Source organism: Caloenas nicobarica, chromosome 2 (genome assembly GCF_036013445.1).
Source record: "Caloenas nicobarica isolate bCalNic1 chromosome 2, bCalNic1.hap1, whole genome shotgun sequence".
NCBI lineage: Eukaryota > Metazoa > Chordata > Aves > Columbiformes > Columbidae > Caloenas > Caloenas nicobarica.
This window is the reverse complement of record NC_088246.1, coordinates 35,448,567-35,467,998: the sequence shown is the minus strand read 5'-3', so window position 1 is coordinate 35,467,998 and position 19,432 is coordinate 35,448,567. Positions and strand designations below refer to the sequence as shown.

At 40.9% G+C, this 19,432-nt stretch overlaps 1 protein-coding gene across 1 annotated transcript; it reads left to right on the top strand.

The window, feature by feature from the left end:
• Nucleotides 1-1,530: 1,530 nt before the first annotated feature.
• On the top strand, nt 1,531-3,804 carry NPVF (neuropeptide VF precursor). Its single transcript, XM_065627909.1, has 2 exons — nt 1,531-1,671; nt 3,376-3,804. The coding sequence occupies exons 1-2, from the start codon at nt 1,531-1,533 to the stop codon at nt 3,802-3,804; spliced, it is 570 nt and encodes a 189-aa protein (XP_065483981.1).
• Nucleotides 3,805-19,432: the final 15,628 nt, after the last annotated feature.

Sequence of the window (19,432 nt, the reverse complement as noted above, 5' to 3'; positions counted from 1 at the left end):
TCATTTTTTGGAATTTATTTTTCTTCTTTTTTTCACTTTAAATGGCTATAGTAAACAATTTAGGTGATAGGCTTAGTGTTTCCTGTTATCTTGGTCAAGTTAGAGGAGCAGTCATGCCAGAGCAGTTTCCAACATACAACCTGTGACTCTCGTGAGACCAAAAAGGGGTTTGAGTATCTTGTTAGCTCTAATACAAAGCTGCTTAATGCCTCTAGGATCTCAGTTTCAGAGAATCTAAGGTAGAAATGACTCCATGCATGCCATACAACTTTAAAAACATAAAACCAGCCAACTTCATTCTAAGATGAGGTTACTTGCAAATCCTTCAGCTCCAAAGCACAACAAGGACAGTAACATATATTCAACAGATAAACAGTCCGTAGTATCCATGCTACCCACAGCATAAAACATGTTATTTTGGGACAACTTTGCCAGTACTGTGATAGCATGGACCTTTTACAACCCCAGTGTTCAATTGCAAAGTAACTTGTCTGAAGTCCGGTTTTCCAGTATGAGTATTTACCATGTGAAATCAGATTTCTCCTTATGTAGCTCATTTTATCCACTTACAAGATTTAGGCAATCATTTCAAGAATTTAAGAATAACAAATGGAAGAACAACACAACATGCGGTTTTGGTTTTTGGTTTTTTGGGGTTTTTTATGGTGGCCTGTCTCACTGGCCTGTCTAGCAACCAATTCAACATGCACTTTAAGGGCACATTTTAGTGTGTGGTCTGACCCCACCCTGGGACGGAACATGCACGGGTGGCCCGGAGCTTTCACTGTGTGCAGCAAGGTGCAGATGCCTTTTTAAAAACTGCTGTTGGAAATTTGGCCTTAAAAAAATATATCTAACTTGACCTCTGAAATTTCTAAAATCTTAACTGATGAGCCTGGTTTTAAAAGCATGTTCCTAATTCAGTCTGAACACAAATTAACATGTTCAACTTAGAGCATAGACACTATGTACGTCAATAGATCTCATTGATGCAAAACATCTCTTATGACCTGACCAACAACTTCAATAGACAGCACTTGATTTCAATGGGCCAAATGTCCCTAGTTGTACCTAACTATAAACAAGCATTATATTATCCAAAAGGACCATTTAAGCAGAAGAACACATACATGGGTAAAGCTTCTTTCGTAGTCGTTCTGGGAAAACTAATACAAAAGAAAGAAACAAAGTGTTTTTGTCTACTAGTGATGGAGCATTGTGGCTGTTCTAAGTCCTACTGTTATGGCTCTCAAATGTAGCTAATTAGGACATATTTCACCAGAAGAAAATATTTGTAAAGTCAGCATGTCCCTAACAAGAAGCTATGCTGGTTAAAAAAGTTCACAAAAGAGATTCCCAACATTCTTCAAATATATTCAAATTACTTCCCTAATTATAATTAAGAACTGAAGCTTTTGAGACTGATGTCATAGGGAACAAAACCTTTTTGTTTTCTGATCATATAAAATGATGACAGTTTTCTTTTCTGTACAGATTCTGAGCTCTCTAAGTAAGCTTAATTTGAGAAAAATGAAAGTTATTTCAACCAAAAAATTTATTCTATTTGCTTTAGCTACAGTGGTCTTTCTAACATCAAATAGTATGTGCCTAGATGAACTGATGAAGTCCAGTCTGGAAAGCAGAGAAGATGATGATGATAAATATTTTGAGGTAAGATCTGTGTGTACGACTATGATTTTATTTGGGGGAACTGTGGGTCAGACTCTGAGCACTTTTAATTTTTTGGCAAAGGCTCTCCTAACTTCATTGCACAGTATTCAGCATTACAGCACTAGCAGTACGAAAAAGGCTTGTTGAAAGAATTTTCAGTAAATTCACTTGCTTGGACACACATACTGTGTAAATCAATTCATGTTTCAATTTTCTTGTAATACAGCGTTTCGATTCAGTTGAGAATTTTTCTGAGATGTTTCTTACTTACTCAGTGGGGCCTCAATTAACATTTCTGTAAGGCATTTTATGCACGTAATATAACAGATATATTATTAATCCAAAATTAATAAAGGTATGCTTGTAATACTAAAAAAATAATGATAAACAGAGAAGATTATAAATCTAATATAGTTAATAGTCTTAAAATTTTACTCTGGAAATTTACTATAAAAATAGCTTCACAGGTTTGCATATTTATTATGTCTCAATAGATGCCAAATCAAATTTGCACAGTTCATCTCTATAACTTTTCTCGTCTGCCCTGCAAATACTCCCTGGGAAACGAGAGCCAACCTTCCTTTTGCCTTATCATCATTGGTGTAATAAAGATATTTCAAACCAAAATACAATTTAATTATGCTAGTGAAACCCTCTGGTCTTCAGCTCACTGTCTTTTATATAGTTCAGAAGGGTTGTGCAGCTGCAATCAGAGGGTTAGTTCATTCTGTGTTTTAATAATGTAGTATGAACTAAAATGGTTCATTCCCCTTCTCTCTGCCAGTAGCCAGAGAAGCTCCTGGGGGAGTCACCAAATGGGGATAAGGAAGTGAAATTAGGATTAGAAGCATTTGTGTCTTTCACTGAAATAAAAAAACATATTTGTAGATATTTTTCAGGCAAAAGCTGCCCTTTACATCATGAGGCAGCTAATATACCAGGCTCAGTTCTTCACTGCATGCCAGCATAGATACAGAAAGAAGTTTTTGTGCTGGTTGCACAAAAATTAGGAGCCCAGGAGCTCCTAATGCATCTTGCGTGCTAGTGGAGGACTAAAGCAACTTAAAGCTCAAGGCAACCTCTATGCTGCAAGGCCAGAACAGGCCTGATGTAGACTTGGGCCAAACACTTTCCATTAATTTCCCTGGCTATTAGCCCAGCAGAATATTGGGTCAAAACCATCCACCCAGCGCTTAGGGAGAAATGAGTTGCACCTTCATGTAGCTTGGCCCATACTCCTGTTCATACAGACCAGATGACTAAGAGGCTGAGTCTGTATCAAGTCATTAAATACAGTCAGCATCTTCCCCTCCAGGCAGCTTCAGCTGATGACATTAGCAAACAGGGACCTGGCAATGACTCCTGTCCACACTTCACTGATGGCACAGGTACTGACACTCATGTCCAGAAATACTTTCAATTGACACCATTTGAACAATTGCGGATACTGATATGGAGATGTGCTCTTGTGGTCAGTGTACTGAAAAGGTAAGCAGGGCAATGTCAGCCTATGAAGTAATCCATATGAAGTAGCTCACACTACAATGGAGTTTAGCAAACACAGGTAAAAACCATTAAATATCCAAAAAAGAGTGTTACCCAGTAGCTTTTAAGGAGATATGAAAATGAATGCTTTGTGTGATTGGTAGCTGGAGTAATGCCCTACAAAATGATAGCATTCTTTTTTTAATTATTTTTCTTTAGATTAAAGATAATATCTTGGAAGAAAAGCAGAGGAGTCTCAATTTTGAAGAAATGAAAGACTGGGGATCAAAAAATAACATTAAAATGAACCCTACTACACTAAACAAGATGCCAAATTCAGTTGCTAATTTACCTCTTAGGTTTGGGAGAAATTATCCAGAAGAAAGAAGCATTAAACCAATTCCTAATTTGCCTCTGAGATTTGGGAGAGCTTTTGGAGAGAACATACCTAGGCATGCTCCAAAGGTATCACACAGGCTTGGAAGATCTCCACGTGTTAAGAGTTCTGGTCATTCACTTCTAAATTTGCCACAGAGATTTGGGAAGTCACTCTCCGTCTTTCTGTCTCAAGATGTTCAGGAATCTGAACCAGGTAATACTCCACAAGTGTTCAAGCCATATATTAAAATGCATATTAAATCAGGTTAGCGACGATCCAATACAACCAGACTTCCTCAAGGGATATTCCTTGAGCATTTCAATGTGAGTCCAGTTTGCCAAAAGAAAGATTTGCAGTTCATCAAATCAAAAAGTCTCATCACTAGAACTAGCACAGAATCTCTTTATGAAATATTTTCTAATGAGAAGATGCCAAGTAGCCAATGCCAAAAATGTTCATATGATAAGATTAGGTTTGACAACAATTTTTTAGATCAGGTTTCATTCTGAAAAGTCTAAAGCTTTGGAGAAAAATGTTCAGTCATTAAAATATCCCATTTCAGGACTATAAAATGACCAAACACAACTACCTAAAAATTACTCTTCCATTTTCTAAATTTATGCAAATTAGAGTTAAAAGACAAAATTCCAAGCTGAATCGTAGGATTTTGAAAATGCTGTGTTTTTCTTTCTAACCTTTTTCTTTTCCCTGATTGTCTTACTGAGATAATGTTTGAGATTTTGATTTTTCATTCCAAGTTAAGATGAAAATTTTTTTTGACATCTCAGTAATTTTTTCCGGATAGGAAAAATATTTCCTGCCCATTACTAAAAATAATCTAACCCAGGTCTTCCAAAACAGTTCTTCTTATCATACCTGCTGCTTTGTCTGAACTGTCCATTTGTCTTGGAACCAAGTTTCAGTTGGCTAGCCCTGACTTGCATCTGACACATGCATAAAGTAGAAGTTCAGGACAGGAAAGATAACTGCTATGTCAGAAGCCAAGATTCTTTCTTATTTAATTTGATTCCTTTCATTCCTTTCTTGCTGTCTCACCTGATTATAACAGATTTTGTTTTACTTGTCTGCTATTTTTAGGGCAATGAAGACTAACAGTTATGTTAATACTGGAATGAAATAATGAAGACAGGAAGTGAAAGACTGGGAAAAGCTGCAATGTGTTTTCAAAACTAAAGGTCAGGAAAAGGAAACATGAGAACTGAAATTCAAGCCTGTCTTCATGTTATGAATAAAGCATTTATTCTGTACAAACCCTTGATGTATAAGACAATGATGATCGTAGTGATTGTTGTAGTAGTTTACTTCAGTGGCAGTGTAGTATAAATACTATTTACATCTGTGCAACTTATGTCCTGTTGGTTGTAAAACCTGATTTCTGAACAATGACTGTATAATTGAAAGCATTTTAAGCAAAACTGAAAGAAGTATAGTATGAATAAAGAAGCATGGTACAAATAAAAAGAAGCCTATGATATGAATAACAGAAGCAGGATTGAAACCACCAGTACCCTTTGTGTCATAGGCAAGCTAAATAAAATAAAATAAAATGTAGAGAAAACACTTTTCCTGTTGTTTATGAGTCACATTAGATATAAATCTGAAATGCAACTTGTCAAGAATTTGCCACAAATAAAACCTAGCTTCCTGGATCCCCACAGAGGAATAACATCTAACCAAAGTCACATCGTAATGAAATTATCTTGGGTTTTATATCTGAGATAATGTCCTCCCTAATGTCCTACAAGATCTGCCCTGTGGGTGTCCTGGTTCCTCTGTTAATGTGAGTGACATTACAGCTACCAGATACACACGCGGAAGGGACTACTCCATTATAAGCCCATATTTCCATTTCGTGTTTCTTATGAAAATCATTCCCTTCTAAGTGGAGTATTGTGTATCTTGGCTTCCTTCAAAACTGAGTTTTCAATAAGCTTTGAAGAAGAGCTGAACTCACACCTGTTAGAGGGAAGCTAAATCTGGTGGACTACGGGATTTAAGGGATTCTTTCTTGTATCCCTCAGATGCTGCATTACCTTGACAGCAGGTCTGGCCAATAGTGGGACTAGGCATCCCAAAAAAACCACACCACATATACATACACACACTATACAGCCACAGCTCACTACCAACAGAAAAGAGAGCAGAACCTTTACGGTCTCCATATACACACCAACAAGACTCACATAAACACACAAATGGGCTGATCACCTTCTCACTCACAGGCTCATCAGGCTGAAAGCTTGCTAGTGGATCTCCCATCCAAACACATGCAAATAGGTCCCTCCAGTAGCTGTTCCAGACCAGCGCTCTCTCCAGCAGTTGGATATCAGACCCTTGGTCCCTCCACCGTCCCGATCTATGGTGTCTCTGGTAGCTGGCTCCCACACCTCTTCTCCTGCTTACCAGTTAGTCCAGCTTTAAATTCATATTAGAATCACACACACAGATGGGTCCCTTCATCAACAGCTGTTAGATGCTCGGTCTGTTCAATAGTTCAATAGCTGGTATCCAGACAATCAGTCTCCCCAGTTGCCAGCCCTCAGACCTGCAGGTCCCTTCGACCCTCGGTCTCCACCTCCAATTGCTGGCACTCAGACCACTCACTCTACTCACCAGCTAGCCTAGCAGACCAGAGAACTGAGAATACACTCACATAGGAAAATATTCAATTATTGAGTTTAACAAGAGGATAAGGCACACTGTGATGATCAGGCACAGGGCACAGCCTGACAAAAAATACTGACAGCAGCCTGACCACATGCAACCCATCTCTTTTATGCCCCCTCTTCTCCATTTTCCCATGCTGGTTCTTCCCCCATCTATATGATCCCTCCCTTTGACTGTCCTTGACTCTCTCCTAAATATTCCAAAATAAGTTTAGGACTTTCCCACATCCCTTAAAACATCCCATAATAAGTTTCATGTGTTCCTACAAGCCCTCTCAAATATCCCATTGTAAGTTTGCTCTTTCCCATGAGATCCATGATAACCAGTTACAGAGCTCTGGCTGAACCTCCTCAAGGCACTGAGTGCTTCCTTTAAGGTGCCATCAATCAGTGATCTAGGAGTTCTGCTCTTTGTTACTGTCTCGTTATCTTCTTTTCCTTGGGGTTTGGGTATCTGAGAGTTTAATTTATTATTTCTCCTGTCTCTTGCCTTAGTCTTTTATGCTGAATAACCAGTAACCAGATATCCTTGCATTCCACATACCTTTAGATGAATCTGGAAAAAACGCTGAGTAAATTGATCCATTTTATCAGACAAATTCATAGCTGGGTTAGAGCCTGAGCAGCCATTCCTCTACAAAGTTAATGCAGCTACTTGAAACACAACACTATTCAACTTGTGGCTGGTGAATTTAATTCAGTCTGAAGTACTGACACCACAGTCCTGAGAATATCTAGTCTCTCTACTCACTCAGGCTTGAAATATCAGAGAGATAGGGACATCTAAACAGATTATAAACAAAGAGATTGTACCTTTTGGAAGTAAGAGTCCCAAACCATTCTTCGGGCTTCTCTCTGAGTCTCAGAAAACACTTTACCTAACAAGTGCTAGTGAAACACCAGTTTTCCAGCATAACACTTGGGTACTGCAGTCAAGTCCATGCTGAAGGACACTGGTCAACAAACTGTCTGTGTGGGGGGCAGTCCAGGACCCAGCCTATGAAGCAGATGTCTTGCCATTACCTGCCACAAGAACAGGATGATATTCTTTCTGCAGTCAGGAAAATTGTGGGATATTTTAGTGATTTACAGTCAAATGAAGAGCTGAAGGAAATGACCTGAACACTGAGTTGTGTCCCGGTCCTGCAAACCTCACTGCACATCATGTGAACCAAGAGCAAAAAAGATTTGTGAGAATCCCTGAGCAGCAATAGGAGCTGCTGTTTTTTAAGGCACATATCACCTAGCAACCGGGAAAGGGTACACATCAATTGGCATTAATGATGGCTGCTGCGGGAGGAAAGCAGAAGCTCAAACACTGGCCCAGCAGCAAGTACAATTAGGTTGCCCTCTTATTGCAAGCTCCACAGCATGGATACAGGAGATGGCTGTTGATTTATTTTCCCTCAGCAGAGGAAGAGCTAGGTGAAAAGTACATAAAGGAGGAATTATGCTATGCTGTGCAAAATTTCTATTTGGTTTGAGAGCATGTGAGCCAAGAAAACAATCACTGGATAGTGCAACAGGAAGAGAAGGGGCACAACAGGCAACGTACATTGCCAAAGCTATTACTCACCAGATTATTTATTATCCATATACAGATATTATTCATGAATTGGGAAAAAGCAAGGAAAGGACTCAAGTAAATCAAATGACAGGCTATTGAGGCTTACCAGCATGAATTCTGGTAGGGTTCAGGAGCTTCCAGCCTTCCCTGCCATACACATAATATTTATGTCTGTTATTAAAGCCTCCATGCAAAAAGAGTACCAGGCTTATTTTAGATTCTGACTTAAGCTTATGGAGAGGACAGCTGACAATCTACTGATTAATTTATTAATCTGAGGGCTCATCATGTTGTTGATTTCAATATATCATTTGGACAGATTCAGTAGAATGTAAAGAGACACCACTGTTTTACTCTAAGACGGAGCCAAAGATTTGGGCATCTGGCATTTGAAATCTTTCGGTTTAGATTCAGTTCAACTGCTTTTGTGACAGCCTTTTGCATTTTCTTCAGAAGATGACAACTGGGCTAGCCTTGGGCATCACAGACCAGTAGAAATTTCCAAACACTAAAAAAGACATTTTAAAAGTTGCCCCATCTTGAAGAGTAACCAGCAGGAATTGGAAATGTTTTCATTAGTGACGCCCCCTAAAGTACATCTAGCACAGATTCATGGACACCCACACATATCCAGTTCGCACTTGTGCTGCTTTCTTGATGACAGAAGGTGTAGAAGAACCTCAGTTAGTGCCATTCAGATCTTTTGTAGCACAGAATATGGATGAGAAAAATCGGTGCTATTAGAAAGGGGAAAGAGGCTTAAGATATCCTTATGCGTGTTTTATCTCAAAGAAAGTGGACAATGTAAAATACATTTTCTATTCTTTTCATGCCTATGCACATGGGTCTTATTAAGTGATTAGTCAGAAGTTCAGTCCTATGGCCTTACCTGGAACCACATCCTATTAAAATTTTGGTGAAAACCAGCAAAAAATGTGTTTCTCTTACAGATGTCATCTCAGTTATCCACTCAGAGCCCTAGAGTTAACTGGTGGAAGAAATATTATAGACAGGTTTTCAGAAAACTCAGGCATATTTATAGGTTACCATTGTACTCATATTATAAGAAAAGTACATGGTTTCAAGAGTTTTCTAAAAACAGAAGGTATTAAATGTTATTCAAGTTGATCCCATCCCTTTATGATCATCCTCCAACCTGCCGATAGTGCATAAAGTCAAATGAAAACCAGAAGGTTGTTTCTTCTGTTTGCAAGTCTTAGAAAAGGAGTCAGATGATTAAGACAGACATAGGTCAGCAAAATCTTGCACAGGAAAATTCACTTTGCTACATCCCAGATTTTCAGAGGCACCCAAGTACTACTCTGTCTCACACAGTAGCACGTCAGCAGATAACTATTTCTTTTAAGGCCCTGCTTTCAACATCAGGTTGGACCAGATGATCTCCATAGGACCCTTCCAATGCAGACTTTTTTGTGATTCTATATTCTTCAAGCTTGAGAGATGCAAAGCTAAGACAAAACTGTTATTTCACAAAGGAATCTTTATTTCTATTTCCTTATATACCTTTACAACTTTGACCTCAAGTCTTTCACCAAGTGTAGGTCACTTGCCACAGCAGAAAGTTTCCCAGTCAATAGCAGTAATGGTGCAGGTAGGTGGGAGCCTTTAACTGTTCCCACTTTCTGGAACTTGCTGACCACTTAGCTCTTTCCCCTTATTTTGTCATATTTAGGACACGGGTTCTGGTTTTGAAGCTTTTGCACTTACTATATTTATCTCATCTCTGACACTCATAACAATTCTACCGAGAGTTCTACCACACTTATTAATTACCATGTTCATTGTCCTTAGTATGACATCCAGCTACTTTGTCTCTTGCACCACATTGAAAATTACAGGCACGAGCCAGAAAACAAACAGAAGTCAGTTTATGGTTCCACAGAGTTGAAAGCAAACCATGTATCAGAAACTTTCACTTCTCTCCAAATTCCTGCAATTCATATGGACCCAGAGGGTTGATCTTACGTATATAGCTAGAGACAGCCAACAACCAAATAAGGAATGTTTCCAATTCTTTCAGTTACAGCTTCACATTCTACTTATTGCAAAACATGTATTCTCCTTTCTCCTCACATATATTTGACCTCAGCCATAATGAAAGAAATAGTTAAATATTAGAAACAGGAGCTAAATTTCACATGCTGCATACTGTAGCACAGATGCACACACATGCACAATGCAATATCTGTTTTGTAGGGCACATTAAGTCATCGTGTCTGACTTTTCAAATACCACATTTATGCATATACTGGTAACAAGTGATAGATGAGCAGTGGTTCAAGAACAGAGGCAACTATTAGGCATATCCTAACTCAAAACTGCGCTTGAATTATGACCCTTAGTTCCTAAAGCCACCCTGCCTCACATCAAAGAGACCATATTGAATTACTTTGCATCACTGAGATTCAAAGTATACAATAGGTCACATTATGTCTCTGAGGAGCTTTATACTAAATTTTTCAGTGGAAAACAAACAGATTTACAATTTGTGAAGATGCTGAACAGAGCCAGTAGTGGCTGATGAGCTCCATGTGCTGCTCATTCCCAGCAGGGCTTAGCTGGCCCATTTGCATGAATTAGTGAAGGAGAACAGAGAGGAACTTCTTAAAATCAGCCACTTCTCTTAGCTGCTGAACACTGTGGGTACAAAAAATACATCTGCATCTTGGGGTAATAAAAGTGTTTAGAATTAACTATATTATATGACCAATATGGAGAATTTTATTTGGAGACAAACTTTCTTTGAACCCTGCTATTGAAGAGAGAGGCTCAAGGAAAAAATAAAAGCATATGTTGGGTACTGAGCTTGTCTTTGAGTGTGGTTACCTTTTTGACTAAGTACCTAATTGCCCTTAGAGACGATCATCAATTCTGAGAGCTGCAAGTTTGCCTCTCCCTCCAGAGGCATTTCAAATGAAATGGTACACCCTAATTCAGCAGCTGATTTCTTTTGGCAGCTGTGAAAGAAAAGTCAGAAGTTTAATTTAGATGCCTGTGAAGAAATTAAATACCAATGAAGTTGCACCGGGTTACCTTTAGTGTAGATATACTGGGATCACACATGGTTTATGAAGTCTTGAAACAAGGAAGTGTGAATACAGGTGATTCTGAATTGCTCTTGAACTCCAAGCGTCAGTCTTGTGTGGAAAGAGCAGGGGAAGGGAAAAGAGCAGATGGTCGTCAGAAGGTGCCTCCCATTCTGGCTCAGCTCAGCATACCACCGTATGCTTCTCCAAGTTCCATATTTCAAGACATTTCATAACACGTGTTCTTGCACATATTTATACTGCATATGAATTCATGAATGCCCAAGGTGTCCTGGAGGGTTGCAGAGCCCACACCCATTTTGAATTTATAACTAGCGATAAATTATTTGTATGTCTTATTTCCCTCTCATGCTAAGTGCAGATGGTGCACAGTTCGGCTTTGGCACAACAGCAGCACAGGCTGCACCTGTGTAGTGGTCAGTGGTGATTTTCCCAGTTACCCCAGAAACCACAGAGATGAGCATATGCTAACTTGGGCTAAGTGCAAAAAGGGCCACAAAGGAAAAAGTTTGCAGATAATGTATAAAGTAATGGCTTTTTTTCCCTGTTTTCCAACATATAACAGTAAATATTCTCATCTCATTATTATTATCTTGACAGTGAATAATCTATCCTTGTTTTGTATAATACTGTTCTCTTAAATCACTATTGCATTATATGCTCTCACACGTCTGCTACAAAATTTGTTGTTCAGATCCTCACCAGTGAACAAGCACTAGTGACGCCACTGTGCATGCAAGTATATCTATTCTGTCTATTGTCAGAAAAGGTGACAAGCAGCAGCTCACTTTGGCCTTAACTGAAACTATGTGACCTCTATTAATATAAGCCTGTACTTGAAGGCTGGTTAACATTCAGAAAACCAGAAAGCTGATTAATATTCGAGGATCACCTCCTCCAAGCTCAGGAGCGATGCATCCCAACAAAAATGAAGTCAGGCCAAAACGCCAGGAGGCCTGCATAGGTGATCAAGGAGTTTCTGGACAAACTCAGACACAAAAAGGAAGCCTACAAAGGGTGGAAGCAACGACAAGCAGGCTGGGAGGAATACAGAGAAATTGTCCAAGCAGCCAGGGATCAGGTTAGGAAAGCTAAAGCCCTGACAGAATTAAATCTTGCTAGGGATGTCAGGGGCAACAAGAAAAGCTTCTAGAGGTACATCAATGATAAAAGGAAGACTAGAGAAAATGTGGGTCCTCTCTGGAAGGAAACAGAAGACCTGGTTACGCAGGATATGGAGAAGGCTGAGGTACTCAAAGATTTTTTTGCCTCAGTCTTCACCAGCAAGTGCTGTAGCCACACCACCCAAGTCACCAAAGGCAAAGGCAGCATCTGGGAGAACAAAAATCTCCCACTGTAGATAAAGATCAGGTTCAAGACCATCTAAGGAAGAAGGTGCACAAGTCCATCGAACCTGATGAGATGTGCGTCCTGAAGGAACTGGCGGATGAAGTTGCTAAGCCACTACCCATCATACTTGAGAAGTTGTGGAAGTCTCGTGAAGTTCCCGCTGACTGGAAAAGTGGAAATATAACCCCCGTTTTTAAACAGGTTAAAAAAGGAAGACCTAGGCAACTACTACAGGCCAGTTAGTCTCACCGCTGTGCCTGGCAAGATCATAGAACAAATCCGCCTGCAAACTAAGCTAAGGCATATGGAAAATAAGTAGGTGACTGGTGACAGCCAGCATGGCTTCACTAGGGGCAAATCATGCCTGACAAATTTGGTGGCCTTCTATGATGGGGCTACAGTGTTGGTGGATATGGGAAGAGTAACTGACATCATGTACTCAGTGGACTTGTGCAAAGCATTTGACACTGTCCTGCATGACATCCTTGTCTCTAAGTTGGAGAGACATGGATTTGACAGATGGACCACTCAGTGTAGAAGTAATAGGCTGGATGGTCACACTCGAAGAGTTGCGGTCAACAGCTTGATGTCCAAGTGGAGACCAGTGACAAGTGACGTTCCTCAGGGGTCAGTATTGGGACCAGCACCACTTAACATCTTTGTCAGCAACATGGACAGTGGGACTGAGTGCACTCTCAGCAACTTTGCCAATGACACAAAGCTGTGGGGTGCAGTTGACATGCTGGGGGGAAGTTATGCCACCCAGAGGGACCTTGACAGGCTTGAGAGGTGGGCCCATGCAAACCTCACGACGTTCAACAAAGCCAAGTGCAAGGTCCAGCACATGGGTCAGGGCAATCCCAAGCACAAAAACAGGCTGGGAGGAGAATGGATTGAGAGCAGCCCTGAGTGGAAGTACTTGGGCGTGTTGATTGATGAGAAGCTCAGCATGACCCAGTAATGTGCACTTGCAGCCCAGAAAGCCAATTATATCCTGGGCTGCATCAAATGAAGCATGACCAGCAGGTCGAGGGAGGTGATTCTCCCCTTCTGCTCTGCTCTCGTGAGACCTGGAGTACTGCGTCCAGCTCTGGGGACCCCAAAATAAGAAGGACACAGACCTGTTGGAGCGAGTCCAGAGGAGGGCCTGAACATGATCCAAGGGATGGTGCATCTCTCCTATGAAGACAGGCTGAGAGACTTGGAGTTGTTCAGCCTGGAGAAAAGAAGACTCCAGGGAGACCTTATAGCAGCCTTCCAGTACCTAAAGGGGTTCTATAAGAAAGCTGGAGATGGACTTTTTACAAGGGTATGTAGTGATAGGACAAGGGGCAGTGGCTTCAAACTGAAAGAGGGTGGGATCCAGATCAGATATAAGGAAGAAATTCTTCACCATGGAGGTGATGAGGCACTGGAACAGGCTGCCCAGAGAAGCTGTGGATGCTCCAGTCCCTGGAAGCGTTCAAGGCCAGGTTGGACAGGGCTTTGAGCAACCTGGTCTAGGACAAGATGTCCCTGCCCATGGCAGCGGGGTTGGAACTAGATGGTCTTTAACGACCCTTCCAATCCAAACCATTCTATGATTTTATTATTTGATACTATTATTCATACAAGGGATATATGGTAACCCTTAAACTGTATAGGATCTTCATAAAGTATAGATTTGCATTATTGTCTGATCCTGCCCTCAGTCTGGGATAAATCTAAAATAACTTCACTGGAATAAATGTATTTATTTATTGATTGACATGACATTGAAACTGAGTGCCATTTAACTTATAAGTAAGTTAAAAAATAGCTCAAGGCATGAAGAAACTGCCATGTGCAATTATGCAACATTTTTCTTGTGAACGGGCCAGAAGTGAGTCACAGGCCCTTAAACTAAAATTGCCTTAGTGGGTAGAAAATAAATTATCTTTACCTCTTTCTTCTAACATGCAAGTCACACCTTAATAGTTTGGGTTATGAGGTAAAAATATGAAAATTGTATGTAATTAATTTTACAATCTAAATAGTCAGCTGCTGTACTCAAATGAAAGATATACATAAATACATTGTATACAGAAAAACTGGCTCAGAGATACAAAATTTTATGTCTGTTCTGTAAAGTAAAAGCAAGACATTTGGGATTATCAAAATGTAATGCAAGCCTGAAATTCCTGTCGCTGCAAAACTGAAAAACTGTCCTGTGGCCACAAGAGGGCAGAAAGAACATTTCTCATGTGGCTTGATTTTGGGGGGAATCATGTATTCCCTTACAGAATCTGGGCTGGAAATTGCCGTAAGAGGCTGCTGGAGGAGTTAGGAAAATGCAAACTACACCGTTAGTTTTACAAAAGCTATCTCATGAACTTTCAATGTTAACAAAGTCTGGTCATACTCAAATCTACATTTTAAAATAAATATTCCTAGAAAAACTAAATTAAAAAAAAAATCACAATGGCATTTGACATAAAGCCTGATAAGAGTATTTATTGAAGTGTGTATTTAAGCTGCCTATAAATGTTATCTAACTTTTGCTTTTTAGCACCAGCTTAAGGATAAAAATATGTATCATTTCTTACTACAATAAACAGCTTGTTTTTGCTCTTTTGTGTCCAAATGCATGTGTTGTTCTCACAATATCATGGCTATCAAAATCAGCAGGAAGTCCAGAGAATGACATCTCAGTCCCCTTCACTGAAATGCTCACATCCCTCTATTTGCTCTACTACCATTAGGGGAAAAATATGAATTAGATAAATTATTTTTCTCCCTGTTTAGCTGAACTGGCCTCATCTTTTCTCAGCCCACTGCCAAGTAGGTAACAGAAACACTGTTTTAATCACTTAGAAATGTTTTTCTGTTTCCACTGGCTACGTCCCATTAGACCACCTGAAGCATATTTAGTTTCAGCATAGAGGGGATACTGGTTTAATAACCACCTCTGCAAATCTTCATCTTTTCTGCATTAGTCAACAGAAAGGTTAAAAAAGCTCTGACCTGAGATCGCACATCTACCAGAGCCAAACACAAATGACTGTTTTATCTCTCTGTCAGAGCCATCAGGTGACTCACTGCAGAACATCTTTAATAGGATGGCATGATTGCTGAGGGAGCTGGCTAATAACATCTGGAGGCCACACTAAACCCTGAACAACCATGGCAACCAGGAGAGATGTCCGAGAACTGGAAGAAAGAAAATGCCATTAGTACTTTCAAAAAGGGCAGGAAGGATGCTACAGGCTGGTCAGCCTCACTTCTATCCCTGGGAAGGTGATAGAACAACTCATCCTGGAAACTACTTCCAGGGACATAAAGGACAAGAAGGTGATTTGGAGTAGTCAGCATGGATTCACCAAGAGGAAGTCATGCTTGACCAACCTGATAACATTCTATGGTGAAATGACTGACTTAGTAGACAAGCGGGCAGCAGTGGATGTTGTCTACCTTGACTTAAGTAAGGCTTTTGACACTGTTCCCCAAAAAATCCTCATAGAGAAACTGATGAATTATGGCCTGCATGACCATAAGAAGAAAAGGCTCAGAGGGGATCTCATCAATGTGCATAAGTATATGAAGGGAGGGTGCAAAGATGAGGCAGGCTCTTTTCAGTGGTGCCCAGTGACAGGACCAGAGGCAATGGGTGGCAACTGAAACACAGGAAGGTCCGCCTGAACATAAGGAAACACTTCTGACTGTGAGGGAGACTTAAGCACTGGCATAGGTTGTCTTGAGAGGCTGTGAAGACTCCCTCCTTGGAAACACGGTCCTAGGCAGCCTGCTTTAGGTGGCTCTACCTGAGTAGGGGTTGGACCAGATGGCCTCCAAAGATCCCTTCCAATCTCAACCATTCTGTGATTCCATGATTTTGTGATATCCATCTTTCCCTAACCCCTTTGTCACATGAGCACAGAACAGCCACTGTACCTGGTAAGCAAGCTATGCAGAGAGGCAGCAGAGACCTCAGTCCTTCTAATTAGTTGTTTCCCAAAGAAACTCACTAACCTGGAGATACAGGTGGCAGAGATATATCCAACTTAGGTACTGATAGATTTACATGTGAGGTGATCTCCTGTGTGTGAAGATTTAGAGATTAGAAGTGATGTCCTAAGCCTTTTCCCTGCAGTCAGCACACCCTCTATAATAACAACTAGGGCGGGACATTCCTATAGTATCTTACAATGCCAACTAAATCTTCCATAGTATTTTTCTGGAAGGAAATAACAGAGTTTTTCAACAGCTGAGTAATTAATGAAATGAAGGAAAAGATTCTGCTGAGCCTTTCCATACATTCAGCTCTAGACTAAGATGAAGCATGAAAAAGAAACAATGAACTATTTTTTTTTTCAGAATATATTCAACTTGTGAACTCTGGGAATTACTGATACAGCTATATCACATGTACATGGCACAAACATTAAAGCATAGTTCACTTTCATGTGATGGCCAAGCCATCCATGTTAAAAACAAACCAGCAGTCCAAAATCATAATAAACCAATTACTGGCTCCACTGGATAATAATAACACAACAGTGCATTTAATAGGTATTCAGAAAAGCTACTTATGTATTATCACTTGCCAAAAGAATTGCTTCCAGCTTTTTTTCACACTGCTTTTCCAAGAAAAGTAGGACCTCCAGCTAATTTTGCCCTGTCTGGTGAAAGAAACAACAGAACAAAAACACTCTTTTCAAACACATCCATTTATTTTGACAACAATTCAACTCAAACAAAAAACACACTGAGAGAAAAGAGAAGGTCAGCAGAAGAAAGTAAAACAGATCAAAATCTATCACCGTGTCTGTCAAATACAGGAAAGCAGAAACACCCAACAAGCCAACTAACCAGAATCCAAACTCCACCAGCGGCCAGGTCCAACTGTTTCAAAGGATGGTGTGAAAAACCCACACAAGACCTAAGCAAAGAATATTGATATCTCTGAGAATGGGAATAAGAAGTGGCAATTCACAGAAGTCCTGCTGCTGTGCTGCCTGACTTTGAAATGTTCTAGGCTCAGCCAATTTGTCAAGAATTGAACTGAGACCCACATGACTTCACCCAATTCTTCCCAATCGAATTTCCTGTAACAAACTGGTTTTTGGCTTGGCTCGTGGCTATACTTACTGCTTTATTCAGGAGCGGTAAACAGCCCATCGCCTACCTGTGTCTTGGATCCCAGCTCCCAAATGTCTTCTAACATCCTTCCCCCTCATACACTAAGTAACCACCTGCTGACACCACCAGCTGCCTCATTCTGTGTATCACCCTAAAAGAACTCCAGCACTCTCACTGTGATGTCAAATACTACCAGAACACAGGCCAAAGCATGGTCACAGCACACTGCATGGAACAAGAAGGTAGGCTCAGTTCATAGTTTTGCTCCACGCAGTATCCTACTAACCTTCTCTTCTGCAGACAGACAATTAAGCTTGAGATGAGAGGGGCTACTCCCAGATATTGTCTCGTTTGCAATAATATCTCTTTGGAGTTTGGTAAACACAATATTTGAAAGGTTGTTACATTTAGAAATTAATTTTCACTTAGGTATCATTCCTCAGAACATTAATGTATCATTCTCCTATACTTTTCTGCCTTCCCCCACTGGAAGCTTTTCCTCCTCAAAAGGCTCATAGTGAGATAACTCGTTCTCTTAGCTGGGGATTTCTGAAAGCTCTGGGCCTGAAATGTGAATGATTGTGCTTCCTGCTTTGGAGAGACATCATCCTGGAAAACAGTGATTTGCTTTGTGATTGATTTCCCCTGGATCAATACGGACTTGGGACTTTAGTCCTGCCAGCACCTGGCTCCACCTGACTTCATCTTTCTCCTACTGTTATCCTCCCCTACCTACTGCCAGCCCTCTAGCCTGAGTGGCCTCACTGAGCTACAACCCCCTTGGCTTCTTCTGCCAAGAAACTGGGCCAGTTTGCAGGAAAAAGAACTGGACAGGCAGTGGATGTCCTTCTGCATGTCTTGGACCAAAGAGTGTTGTTCCCAGGGGTGCCTTAACCCTTGGTCTGGATCCTGCTGCTATACGTAGGTGTCAAGGGCTGGGAACTTGAAGTTCTCAAGCCAGGCACCTGGAAATGCTGTGTAATCACCTAAGTTTCTGGAGCTGAACGCAGGTTTTAGGATCTGTGCAGTGGCCTTGGACTAGTGCAGCTGCAGGGACATGGGAAGCGGATGTTCAGAACTCTACTGATGAGGGGGTATGAACTGCTACCTATCGGTGGGGCTGGTGTTGGGGATTGAGTGCACCCTCAGTAAGTTTTCAGATGACACCAAGTTGGGTGGGACTGTTGATCTGCTTGAGGGCAGGAAGGCTGTACAGAGGGATCTGGACAGGTGGTGAGGTGTCTAGAGCAGGTTCTAGCTCACTTCATGGTTCTAGATTGGGTCTAGCTCACTTGATGGTTCTAGAGCAGGTTCTGGATCATGTTTCTGGAGTGGAGTTGGGTTCGGGGGTGAGGAGATCCTAGCATCTAGTTCAGGGGGTGCTCTTGTCATCTCACAAGGATTTGTGGTACTTGCTGATGATAGCAGTCTCGCTGGGTTTTTTTGTTTCCGTTTTCATTGGAGTTTTTTTATTCTTGCATGCTTTTTTTTCTTGTTTGTGGTTTCTTTGACCTGAAGGCCCATAGGACCGGGATCCTATCATTTCATAAAGTGCAGCTCTCACAAGTCTCCAGCACACTGACTTGTGCTGCCTCTGTGGCCATTCTTTTCTCTGGAGACAAAATTGGAAACTGGACACATGGCAAGCTCCTACTTGACACTGTCCTTCATGGCAACAGGTTGTCATGCTCCTGCTCCAAGGATTCTTGCCAGCCTGTCCTAGAGTCTTGTCCAACACTTGTCGAATTGGCTTTGGTACCCACTCTTGCAGCCAGAAGCACTTCAGCCAGAGCAGGTGTGTCCATGCAGCTCAGAAAGGGCTCCACAATTCTAAAGTACACTCAAGTACTTGCACCTGCAGTTGCCAACAGTGTGCTAACCTGAAAGCTGAAGAGGAAACAGCTGAATCTAACTACCAAGACTGAAATCTGCTGCATCACAACACCCTCAGACACATCGTGTGAATTCTGGGGTTGTCCTATGCACAGACAGGAGTTGGACTTGATGATCCTTGTGGGTCCCTTCCAACTCAGAACATTTGATGATCCTATGATTCTACGGTATGATGGGTCAGACTGCAGATGCATGTAAGTCTTTACATATGTTGTGGAATTGGAGCTGAATGCAG